Here is a 13,085-nt window from a genome sequence, read left to right on the forward strand (position 1 = left end):
AAGGTGCTGAGGTGGGAGAGGGAGCATCTTCATGGAGGCAATGGGAAGGGGAGAGGGGATGGAATTGTGGGAAAAGGAATAACATCTAAAATGTAAATGCAAAAAATTTCCAAAAAAAAAACAGTGGCTAGAAAGCAGTTAACTTTAACTATGCAGTACTGTTTTTTCTATAATAAGGCTCATCCTAGAACTTAATATTCTATAATAAAATGTAAAAGCTGTGTACTAACAGCGATGAAACAAATCCATACTAGCTATTAAAGACTTTAGGACTGGTTGTGGTGGTGCATGTACTCAGGAGGTGAAGAGGAGTGAGTTCAAGGCCAGCCTGCTCTACACAGTGACTGTCTGAAGAGAAAGAGAGGAGAGATGGAGGGAAGGAAGAAGGGAGGAAGACTGATTAAAGGTTTATTAAGAAGCAAACTTTCAAGATTCACTTTGAAACAAGCAAAAAAATATTTTCTTACAATCAGTGGGTCAACTCACTACAAATAGCTTTGACACTGAAATCTTTTGAAAAACAGAATCTCCATGATTTATAAATAATCATCCAGATACCATCAGAGGCCAATTGGGGACTGTTTTTTAAACTCTTGGTAATTCCCTAAGAGTGTTCAGTTTATGGCATTCTACAATGACACCTACTGGCCACTGAAAATCAGCCATTAGTCCTCTAAGAAAGCTAGAGTGGGCTGGTTACATAAGAGAAACACAGAAACACACATGCTCTCTTAAACCAACCTACCTAAAGGCAAATATTTGTTTATAAAATGTAAACACCATATTTTTGTATGTAAAGCACTATAGAATTTCACCTAAAGCAAAAATTTAAGTTTTCTTTGTGACGAAAATACCATTATTCTTGTAAAAATATAAAAGACAAGTAATAAAACACCAATATCATCTAAAATTTTTTATTCAAAGCATTAACAAATACCTCAGTGTGCTGGTCATTTCAAAACAAATACTAATGGCCATATCTACTCAAACAATATTTTGAGAGAAAAAAGCCCATATTCTAACTTTATATGTATATTTTATGTATATGTACAATGTTTATGTATAAATGATCACTAGTCGAAAAAATTTATATCTTTGAAAGGTTTTCTAACACGTAGTTAAATAACAAGCCCAGAAAGACAATATACTTCCTTGATAACACATTTGTCCTAATCTTCTAACTTGACGGCAGCATCTTAAGCAGCTTACATGTTAGTAATTTACAGTGCTACTTTTTAGTTTTCCAGTCTTTGAGGATATTTTTCCAGTGAGTTATAAAAGAGCCTTTCCACAATACACGCCGACAGGAGTTTGTTTTAGAACTGTATTTCACCATTCAAACCATAGATTTAAAAGACTTTTCAAAACAAGAAGTCTTAAACTTGTAAATAAAATTTTATCTACGTTCAGGACATTCAATGAGCTTATTTTTAAGCCTAAGGCACAACTCACAACTAGCTTCTCAGACTTAACTAGGGAAATCACTTAAAAGTTGACACTCCTCTGCCAAGATTTCCACCTGATTTGCACAACCCTTAACATCCAAACACTGGGGGCGAGTTGTCTACGCATTTACTGTTCATTTTCTAATCTACATTTACCTTCTTCTATAGACTTAAACGGCTCTCCACTTTTCTGAAGGTTAAAGCCGCAAAGCAAATTCATGAACTAAAATACACGAGTCTGACATTCAGCTAAAGCTAACGTTGTGTTGTCTCTCAACCCAAGTCCATATTTGGGATAAGCGCTTCGTGACTACTCTTGCCTTCTAGTTGTCCTCCTCCTACCGACCCTACCTCGGTAGAGAAAACACTGGAGCCAACAAGAAGAAAGTGTTCAGATACATCAAGGGGTTGCAAGAGCTCTTCTTCTCTACCAGGATCAGTCGAGTTATTTAAAAGAAAAAAAAATAACTGCCAGGGGTTACATAATGTACAGACACTAATTTCTAGACCTGACCACCAATAAATATCTTTCTTTTCCGCCCGGCTCCCCATCCCAGGAAACGGCCCTAAGAACAACCCCTAGGATTTCACTCAGGTGTCTGCAATGCCGCGTCCTTCTCTTACCCGACGCTTCCTGCAAGACATTCCTTCAGCCCTCACTACCACAGTGTCTTGCTCTCGCCTCCTTCCCGCCTTAGCCCGCGCCACCGACACCCGAACGCCCTTCCTAGGGCCCCAAGTTACCCCACAACACATCCCCAAACCGCCTCAGCAGCCGTCTCCTCACGACCCTCCCGAGCTTGCTCTCAGGTCTGCAGGGCTTCGGATCCGCCAACATTCCTGCAGCCGCCTCCCTACCTCACCTTCGTCAGCTGCCGGAGACCGTGTCCGCAGCCGGAGAAGAAAGCCCTCTTCACCCGGCACCGTACACCGCCCCCCCACCCAAGACAGCACTGCCGCCTACCTGTCACCCCGCAGCCTCAGGCTCCCTACCGCCACCGCCTCCCGCAGCAGCCTGCCAACTGCAGCATAACAACCAGCTTTCTCATTGAGTGGGCCCACGCGCTCAATAACAGCCGCTCTCATTGGCTGCGCTACGGGTTTGGCCCGCCTCTCGGTGCACCGCCTAAAGATTCCGTCCGAGGGCAAGGAAAACACGGCTTCAGCCTCCTATTTTTCAATGCCTTCTACCTCAGTCAGACTCCAGCTGCCAAGTGTAGGAAACAGTCTCGACTTCCAGGCTCCTTCATGTCATCTCTGTCTTGTCTGGGAGCCTTGCGCTAGTTCCGGAACGTTTACCGTCTTCTCCACTTTCCTGCCGTAAGAAACTAGAGGGAACAACGTCCGTTTCCGGTTGGCTCCGGCTGGAAGGTTGAATAGTGAGTGTCCTGGGAGGTCAGATTGCTGTCAGGTAATTTAGAGAGTTGGTGGGAGACTTCTGGATTAAGCAGGGAAATGCAGAAGTGGACAGTGCTGAGAGGACCAGCTCAGACCGGGAGGAGGGTGCGTTGCTGGCCGGCACAGCTGGGCGAGTGGAGGCGGATGAAGGATGCCCTGAGAATTACTGTGGTGGTTAAATTCCAGAGATCTTTTAACCCGTCGCTAGCAGATGCAATTTACTCCTAGCCTCCTGGCTTTTTGGGTTGTGTTGGAATAGGGTAAAGGACAACTCTAATCCGAAAATACTTAAAACTAGAAGAAATAATTGCAATGGTTGCTTCACAAGCTTATATTTTAAGTATGATTTCCCTGGTGTAAGTATTTATGATACCGTACTTAAATTTAAAAAAAAAAATCAAGACTATTGCATAATCCTAGGATTAAGGATTGGGTACTAATGTAATAGCATTTCATTTGTATTTTCTCATATTTTTATGGCCATCTCCGTTTTTAAATGAGGAAAATTTGAGATACACACTTGAAAGCCCCAGATAAGCTGTAAAAGTATATGTAATAGGAGTAACATTATTCTTCCTTACGGAAAGCAAGTCAACACTTCCCCAGTGCTAGAACAAACAATTGTTAGTGGAGGTTGATCATCACCAAACTTTTAAATTCACTTCTGACATAGTCAGATACCATTTAAAATTTCCATAATTATGTTTCATTTGTAATTGAATCTATTTCTTTACTATTCTTAAATGTGCAGGTCTAAAGGTGAAATAATTGTTGATCTCCCTAGTACAGAATAACGTACTCATTTTATAATAGTATGAGGAGAGAAGCAGTTCATTTAGGTTGTCCTCCGATCTCTACATGGACACACACACACACACACACACACACAGAGCTTTAAATAAATACTCTTTTAAAAATAGGAACCCAGCATGATGCACAGGCCTGTACTAGCACTTGGGAGATAGAGACAGAAACTTAAGAGTTCCAAGACTTCCCTGGCGACATACCAAGTTTGAGATGAGATTGAGCTTTGTGAGACTGTCTCAAGTGAATAAACAATATTCTTGTAAGACAAGGGTGGCTCATACCTCAGTGATAATTTGTGCTTCATTTGGAAAATAAAATCTTATAAACATATTCCTTGCCATGCACATTCAGGAATTTCTCTTAAGAGATGATATCCAAAGAAATGCAATGGAAGCCACATATGTAAAATTAAAATGTCTAGAAGACACTAAAAGTAAAGAAAAATTCATCTAACCCATTATGTTAAACATATTTCTATTTAAAGATACACCCTGAAGCCTGGTGTGGTTGCTTTTAGTCCTAGCACTTGGGAGGTAGAGGCACGTGAATTTCTGAGTTCAACACTAGCCTAGTTCAATGAACTATACAGAACAAGTTCCAGAACAGCCAGGGCTACATAGAGAAACCTTGTCTTGAATAAATACATATAATGAATAATTCTACATTCTCACACTGTCAAAAATGTATTACTTTATATATACAGTATACTTATATATAATTTTCATAAATATAAATACTTGGTCTGTGTTTGTATTTTAGAAAGTTGAAAAAAAATACACTTAAAAGAGTATATACACCCAGATAATTCCAAATGCACTTTAGTATTTTCTTATAATTTATTTAAGAGTTTGCTTTGATACTTGCTACCCTTCCAGAGAACCTAAATTGGGCTTCTAGTACCCACACCAAATGGCTCACAATCACCAACTATTTATTACTTCAGCTCTCAGGAATCTAATACCCTCTTCTGACATCCAAGGACACTCCCATGCATCATACACACACACACACACACACACACACACACACACACCACAGATAAAACTTTTTTAAAAAAGGGTCTATTTTGAAATTTAAATTCCCAGTTCCTTAGCCGCATTTTAAATGTTAGAAGCTACCAAATGAGGCAGTACAGATCCAGGAGAGGAATTGGTGGCCATATATATTTGAATATTCTTTCTTCCCCCTTTCCCCTTTGATTTTTCTCTGTGTGGCCCTGGCTGTCCTTGAAGTCGATCTGTAGTCCAGGCTGCCCTCCAGCTCAAGAGGTCTGCCAGCCTCTGCCTCCCCAGCACTGCGATTAAAGGCGGAGCCATGCCCAGTGAATGTTCTCTAGGTCATGCCAGTTTTCCAGAACATTTGTGCTCAGTCAGTCTCACTTGGATATGAAAATGGAAGACACACCACAGTGTGATTTCTGCATTCCTCAATCTTGCAAGATAGATTTTGGTTCTTGTTATGTGAAAGAAGTCCAGGATTACTGAGGATTTTCTTGCATTTAGTAGCTATTAGTGGTTCATAAAAAGATACATTTAAACTTTTCCTTCGAACATTCGAGATTTTTGTTGTTTGATATATGCCTATTTTAAAATAACAGTAATTTTTATTTTGCATTTTGAGATGGGTTCACGTGACGGTGCCCATCTTCAGCCTTAAACTGGTCTGAAGTGGTCCTCCTGCCTTAGCTCTGAAGTGACTCTGACTACATGAATGTGTACTTTAGTTCAGCTGAGACTATAATGTTTAAAAGAAAACAAAGATTCCTTAGGAATATGTTTATTCAAGTTTGGAAGTTCCTATAGAAGAATTTTTTCTAAAATATTGTAATTAGGTAGATTAAATATATCGGCTTTATTAAAGAAATTTGTACAAGAGAAATGGGTATAGAATTTCATGTTTTCCTTTAAAATCTTACATTGCAAATTAGTATTTTGAGACAGTAATATTTTAGCTTCAAAGTAACCTTATACTATGGTAATATTTAAACTTTTAATTTTAAAAACAAGTTATTTTATCACAACTTGGCTGACTGGGCATCATGGCCCGTGCCTGTAGTCTCAGCAGTGGATAGATGAAGTCAGGAGGATCAGAAGCTAAAGGTCAACCTTCCATGCATATCAAATTGAAGGTCAGCCTCATCTGCTGAGGCTGGGGGAAGGGGACTCTATTTTATAGATTCTCAATCAAGATTAGTATCCTAACATTTACATTTGTTTAAATAGGGGTTGGTTTTGTAAACTATAAAACATTTTTAAAGTTCATTTTTAACATCCTATGACCATGTGAAAGCATTACATTCTAAATGCATGTTAGTAGCCTTTATTTGGTAATTATGAGTCTCAAATCATTCTCAAATATCAGTCATTTTTTCCCTTTATATTATTCCTTTTTTTTTGTTTTGTTTTGTTTTGTTTTTTGAGACACCACGACCATGTTGCCTAGCCTAGCCCCAACTTGGGCTCTTAGAATCCAATGATCTTTGTGCCTCAGCCTCTCTAGTGGCTGGGAAAAGATGTATGCATATAGCCAGGCAATGGTGGTTCACACCTTTAATGCCAACACTCTGGAGGGCTGGAGAGATGGCTCTGCTCTTCCAGAAGTCCTGAGTTCAAATCCCAGCAACCACATGGTGGCTCACAACTATCTGTAATGAGATCTGATGCCCCCTTCTGTGTCTGAAGACAGCCACAGGTTACTTATATATAATAAATAAATAAATCTTTTTTTAAAAAAGATGATCTCTGTGCTTTCAAGGCCAGCCTGACCTGCAAGTTCCAGCACAAACAAGGTTACACAGGGAAAACTACATTACTGATTTCCCCAAATAACAATAAAGTGATGGATGAAATGTTTCATTCAAAGCTGTGTGTTGTAGTTTTAATTTGTACTTAGTGGCTATATTTTAATTTTTCAAATATGGAGATCTTTAACATAATGTTCAGTGATTACCTTGGGGGGGGGGCGGACTTTGATACAGGGTTTCCTTTGTATAACAGACATGACACTCCATCTGTAGAGCAGGCTGGCCAAGAACTCAGATTGACCTGCCTCTGCTCCTGAACCACTGGCATTAAAGACTTGTGCTGCTGTATCCAGCTGACTTCTTAACATGTTTATAAATGTTAAGTTTGAGTTAATTCATTAATTACCATGTTCATCTTTTCTCATATCCTAGTATTGCTGTTTAATGAAATAAACATTTCATATAATGTCTTCAGCATATATTAATATATCTTAATTTTTTTCTGTTTTGTAAAATCCCATTTTGAAAAATTCTGTCTTACTGTTGGACTGCTATTATTAAATGGAGATATAATGGTAGAAGTTTTTGTTTGTTTTTTTGTTTGTTTGGTTTTATTTCTGGAGAGCAATGATTATAGAAAACCAACTGCTACCTTTATATGATAAAGGCTATTTTTACACTAGCAAAACAAGCCTTAAAACAACAACCATTGATATATTCTATTTACAAAGGTAATTTATTGGTTAAGAGGGTGTCCTCAGGTGGAAATGGTCAGAACTTGAACTAGTAAACTCCAGCCAGCAGGCCATATTTAGCACGGTGCATGTTTTTGTTGAGGCTTGCTCGTGAGCTAATAGTGTTTTTGTACGGATGAACTTATACAATCATTTTGATGCTATTTATAGAATAGTGACCTTAAATTCCAGGTAGGCAAACTACTAACCCTCTAAAAAGAAATTTCATTTTTCATCAAAAGACATGTATCATAAGGAACTATTTTAGTTATTTAGTATATTTTAGACTTTATCAGTAAAATCTTGCTGGAAAACACCCCTCCTATCCTCAGTTTTACCTCTTTTTCTCACAAGACCTAAAAAAATGTATTATCTGGTTCTTTATAGAAAATGTTCATGTACTCTTGCATAGTTGAAAGGATTAATATGCGTTGCAGTAAATATTAAAAAGTTGAAACCTTTTATTCCACATTAGTGCTAGCTCCCACAGGGCCACATGGCACTGTGGGGAATCTAACTTAACAGCTCCATGCTGCCTCTAAAAACTCAGGTGCGGTTCACTCCACTGCCCCTGTGTTTTGTTTTCACTAGTATTCCTCCACCACCCGATATAAACATGACTCCACAATCATTAACTTGTCAAACAGGTTTATATGTTAAATTCTCAATCTACAGTCCCTCTACACAATAAGCTTACAGCCAGCGGACAAAGATACAAACTGCCCATCCAGAAAAGTTAAATTAGACCCATAGAAACCCTTAGAAATAATCATAACAACCTCATCAAGCTAGAGAGAAACATACATGTCGGCTTCCATCTTCTTCCTTCCCTCTCTCTCTCTACCTCCCTTTTCCTAGACTTTTCCTTGCCTACCTCTCCACTGTCCAATCATGCATCAACCTACAAATATGCCTTTTGAAGAACCAGCTAGAGAAAGATAAAACAGCATGTACTCTTTTCTGCATATTCTTGCAGTCAGACTAAAGAGAGGAAACCATTATCTAGGCATTAGGAGGGACTTAGCACAGGTTAAAGTACAAATGATACCATTCATTAGCTGTCTTCTTCAGAAGTTACTGCTTGGAGTCTCATTGTTTTCCTCTGTAAAAGTGTTTTGTTTTTTTTGTTTTTTTTTTTTTTTTTTTTTGCTTTTATAAACATTTTAAAAGTTCTTTTTGTAAATGCTTTCTACTTATATTTTCAAGAATGTATCTCTTTTCAAAACATTGCACTTGAAACATAGACCTCAAACTTGGCTTTTGGGTGTCTATAGTTTCTCTCCCTCATCCCTCTTCCCATAGACATGGCGGCTGGACACGGGCATGGTCACGAACACGGGCATGGTCACGGTCATGGTAAATTGGAACTTCCAGATTACAGACAGTGGAAAATTGAAGGGACGCCATTAGAAATGATGCAGAAGAAGCTTGCCGCACGAGGGCTGAGGGATCCATGGGCTCGGTAAGATGAGTCTGGAAATGTCTTCTCTCTTTGAAATGACTTGTATATTTGTGTTCTGGGGCAGGAGGGTTGGCATTTATCTGCCAGAGTACAAGTGTGAAGATAGAGATGACTCAAGGGAGTTCTGTCCTATCATTGTGTCCTGTTGCCAGTTTGGCAGCCAGTACCTTTACCTCCTGAATGTTCTTGCTGGTCCAGATCTAGTTATTTATGATTATAGAGAGGCAGTATCCATGCTCCACCTTGTACTGCGAAAAATGGCTTCTCAGTTTCTCTGGTGCTTTCTTTACTAAAGCTTTCTGTGTTCGAATTCTGTGGGATGTGTCTTTTGTCCTACATTTTCACTTGATGATGTTGTTTTGCACAGGAAAGAGGAGCTGAGTTTTCTCATTTATTGGGTTTGTTTTTTAAGTGCCAGGTGATGAAACCCATTCTAGAAAGCCTGTCTTCTGCAGCTTTTTTATTTTTTACACATGTTGCTGTTTTTCATATCTGTGAACCAAAGTAGCCATTCAAATTGTTTCCAGCTTTTGGGCTTTATTATGAGTAAAGTTGCAGCAACCATTCATAAGTCTGTATGAATATGTATTTTCATTTCTCTTGCTTAACTACTGAAGAGTGGGATTTCTGGTCAGGCAGTGGTGGTACATGACTTTAGTCTCAGCACTTGGGAGTCAGAGGCAGGTGGATCTCTGTAAGTTGAGGCCAGCCTGGTCTACAAAGTGAGTCCTAGGAAAGCCAGGGCTACACAGAAAAACCTTGCCTTTAAAAATGATTTTTGGACTATATGATAAATCTATGAGTCTTTTTAAAAATAAGAACTGTCAAACCACTTTCTGAAGAGCTACTGTTATTACCTGTTCCTATCAGCAGTGAGTGAGAACTTCAGTTGCTTAGTGGTCAGTCAGTACTCAATGTTTTCAGTCTTCACTTGAGCCGTTGTAACACACAGAATGCTTGTGCACACCTGCCATCTCAGCTGAAAGGTGGGAGTTGGAGAACTAGAGTTTCAAAGTCATCCTCAGCTATGCATCAAACTGGAGGCCACTGTGGGCTACATAAGAGCTACTCTCAAAAAACTGTAAGAAAAAGGAAACCCTTCTAGTAAACAGGCCACAGAGCTTTGTCGTGCTTTCCTCCCGTTGCCCAATACTAGCTGGTGCTTGTGTTAGTCATTTTGTGCACAGTCTGTGAGTTGTTTGTTTGGTTTTGGTGCAGTGTATCCTCAGGTCTTTTGACCTCTTGTTATGAGCTTTAATAGTTCTTTATTTGTTTTGAAAAAAAAGCCCTTCATCACATAAAAATTTTGTAAATGTTCTTTCCCAGAATATGTGACCATATATAACCTGTCTTTTCATCTTCTTAATGTTTTAATTTCAATAAATTTCCAACTAAGTATTTTTTGTCACTACTACTTTTGCATCTTAACTAGGATTTTATCCTATGTTTTTTAGAAGCATTTTCTTTTTATCCTTTTTGATACAGTTATGTGTCTAACCACCAGGCCTAGACTCAGAATCTCCCTGTCTTAGGCTCTTAAATACTGGGTTTGCAGGCTTCCGTTATCACATTCAGCCAGTGGTGTTCTTAAATTGAGGTATGATTATTCATTTTTGAGTTAATTTTTCTATTTACAAAAATGTCTTTATTATTGTAAATATTTTGTATATATGCGTGTGCGTGGATGTTTGTGCACCACCTGTGCATCTGGTGCTTGCAGAGATCAGAAGGTGTTGAACCCTCTGAGACAGGAGTTGCAAGCAGTTGTTTAACCTCCTGTGTTTGCTGTCAATCTAACCTGGGTGCTCTGGAAGAGCAGCCAGTGCTTTAACTACTGAGCATCTCTCCAGTACCTTGAGTTAGTTTTTGTTTCCTTTGAAGAAAGAAGGGAGGCAAATGTTACAGGTGGATATCCAGTTGGTTCAGGACCATTTATTAAAAGATTATTCCCCACTGAATTACTTTGATAAATATGTCAAAAATCAATAGACCATCTCTCTGTGGTCTGTTTCTAGACTCCATTTTGTTTCCCAGTTCAATATGTCTACACGTAGATCTAATACCACAATCTTTAGCAGGAGGTATAAGATCTTCAGTTACCTTTCATTGGTTTAGCTACTTGGAACCTTTTCTATTTGCCTGTAAATTTTAGAGTGTTCTCATCAGTTTCTACAGATGGCTGACTTGGATTTTAATTGGGATCTCATTCATTATTTTACAAAAATGTATAACATGTGGGTCTTTTCCATGTTTATCGGACTCACATTAGTTTGGAGATTAATTTAGGCCTTTTAAATAATGACTATTTTAGCATACAAGTGACTTCGGACTTTTTGAAATTTTAAACAGTATTTTCTTGCTTCTCTTGAGCATTTTGCTAAATTCATATTGTGGTACTATTGTAAATCTCATTTTTCAGCTGTGTTGCTGAAAATTAATTTTCACGTAATTTTATATCTCATTTATTGTTTAGATAAACTTTTATTCTAGCTAAATTATTGCTCTAGAAAATTTTTCTTTGTACAATGGTCATTTTGTCTGCAGAGATAATGTTACTTTGTCAGTCTGTAAACTTTGGATTTTTTTCCTGGTGGTTTTACAACGGAGTCTTATTTAATATCTGAGGCCGATCCTAAAGAGCAGTCTTGTGCTTTTCAACTTTCTGAGAACTGGGACTCTAGGAATGTGCTGTATCTCCCACCATTTCCTTTCTTTTAAAATCAGTCCTGCAATATTGTCCCAGCTTGTTTTTAATTCCCGGGGACAGCCGCCCTCTTAGATGGGTCTCCTGAGTAGCCAGATTAGAGAGACGTGGAGACATACCATGCTTTTTATTATTGTTGGTTGATAGATTTTCCTGTATTTCTTCATGATATGCCATTTTTGTTTGTACATTACTGGTTTTGATGTTCTAAAATTTTGTTAAGAATATGCAACACATCTGGTGGTGGAATACACCTTTAATCCCAGCACTTGGGCGACAGAGACAGTTGATCTCCGTGAGTTCAAGGTCAGCCTGGTCTACAGAGCAGGTTCCAGAGCTCAGTGAGTTCCAGAGTGCCACAAGCACAGCTACTCCTAACATCTTTGTGTGGTTTTGGCATCTAAGTTTGATTTGTTTCCGTATTTTCTAGTGAGATAGGGATTTTTTTTTTTTGTTGTTTGTTTGGGAGTTTTTTGTTTTGCTTTTTCAAGTCTTTTTGTTCCCTATAAAGTGATTTTTTTTCTCACTAATTTAGACTATATATTTGAGTCTACACATCTCCCTATGGCTGTCAACTTTCTCTCTCTTTGTTCAGCCAAAAGAAAGTACCATAGCAGGAACTCAGTCTTCTGAAGCACAGGCTATATGCAAGGAAGGCTGTGAGCCTCTTGAAGAGTAGCAGTGAAGGCAGTCATGTGTCCTGTGCCGAGGCAGACCGCTCATTAGAATTCCAGTATTTACCACAGTAATGTCAGGAAGATCGCAGTCAACTCTGAGCAGGGGACCACTTCATATTTTATTTGTGAGACTTGGTCATATATTTTTAATTATCCTATGCCAAAGAAATATTTCTACTATGACCTACAGTATTGAATTGTGTTGGTTTGAACCAGGTGTGATGGTTCATGTCTATAGTCCTGCAGTTCAGGAGGCTGAAGCAGGAGGATTGCTACAAGTAGGAGGCTAGCCTAGCCTATACAGTGAGGCTCTACTTCGAAAACAGTGTTCCAGCACAGTGGCTTATGTCTTTAGTCCCAGCACTTGGGATACAGAGGCAAGGAGATCATTGTGAGTTCTAGGACAGCCATGACTACATAACAAGACTATATTTCAAAAACAACAAAATGAAACAAAACTCCCCAAACAAAAAATCACCACCAAGAAAAAAGAAATACTAATGTAGCACTTAAGTATTTAAGGAAGAAGAAAATCAAATTATTTTGCTGGATGAATTAATGTGAATTGTATGTGGTTGTAATGTTTCTTATCTTTTTCTTTTAGCAATGAGGCTTGGAGATACATGGGTGGCTTTGCAAGCAACATCTCTTTCGCAAGCGTAATGTTAAAAGGATTCAAATGGGGGTTTGCTGCGTTTGTGGTCGCTTTAGGGGCTGAACATTTCCTGGCTTCCCAGAATGATGATCAGAAGCATCACTGAAGAGAGCACCTTGTGACATCACTTTCATACAAATGAGAGAAATTCTCTCACTGTAGCATCCTTGACTGTATGTTTGTCATTGAAAGACTATAGTATGGTTCAATAAAGTAAGGAAAACTTGTTTTTGTAACTCTTAAATAAAATTAAAAAGAAAAATTTAATGCATGTACCTATAACCTCAGCACTTGGAAAGCTGAGGAAGAAGGATCTCAGTTCAAGACTAGCTTAGACTCTATATATGTATGTGTACACACATGTGTGGGATGTTGTTTGGAATGGTGGGTATTGGAGGCACCAGCAGTGGTGTATTCTGAATATATCAGGCAGCTACAAAATTTAACAACGAAAATGGCT

At 38.6% G+C, this 13,085-nt stretch overlaps 1 protein-coding gene across 2 annotated transcripts; it reads left to right on the forward strand.

Annotated features, from left to right (window-relative positions):
- Positions 1-2,609: 2,609 nt before the first annotated feature.
- Positions 2,610-12,852, forward strand: NDUFB3 (NADH:ubiquinone oxidoreductase subunit B3). Of its 2 annotated transcripts, none has more exons than XM_080933353.1 (3): positions 2,610-2,824; positions 8,430-8,589; positions 12,575-12,852. In XM_080933353.1, the coding sequence occupies exons 2-3, from the start codon at positions 8,432-8,434 to the stop codon at positions 12,729-12,731; spliced, it is 315 nt and encodes a 104-aa protein (XP_080789479.1). In that variant the 5' UTR covers positions 2,610-2,824; positions 8,430-8,431; the 3' UTR covers positions 12,732-12,852. The 2 variants fall into 2 exon arrangements, with proteins under 2 accessions (XP_080789479.1, XP_080789478.1); XM_080933352.1 differs by having other exon boundaries at positions 2,616-2,856.
- The last annotated feature ends 233 nt before the right edge of the window (positions 12,853-13,085 follow it).

The sequence above is a fragment of the Micromys minutus genome, assembly GCF_963924665.1.
Source record: "Micromys minutus genome assembly, chromosome: 19".
Classification (NCBI taxonomy): Eukaryota; Metazoa; Chordata; class Mammalia; order Rodentia; family Muridae; genus Micromys; species Micromys minutus.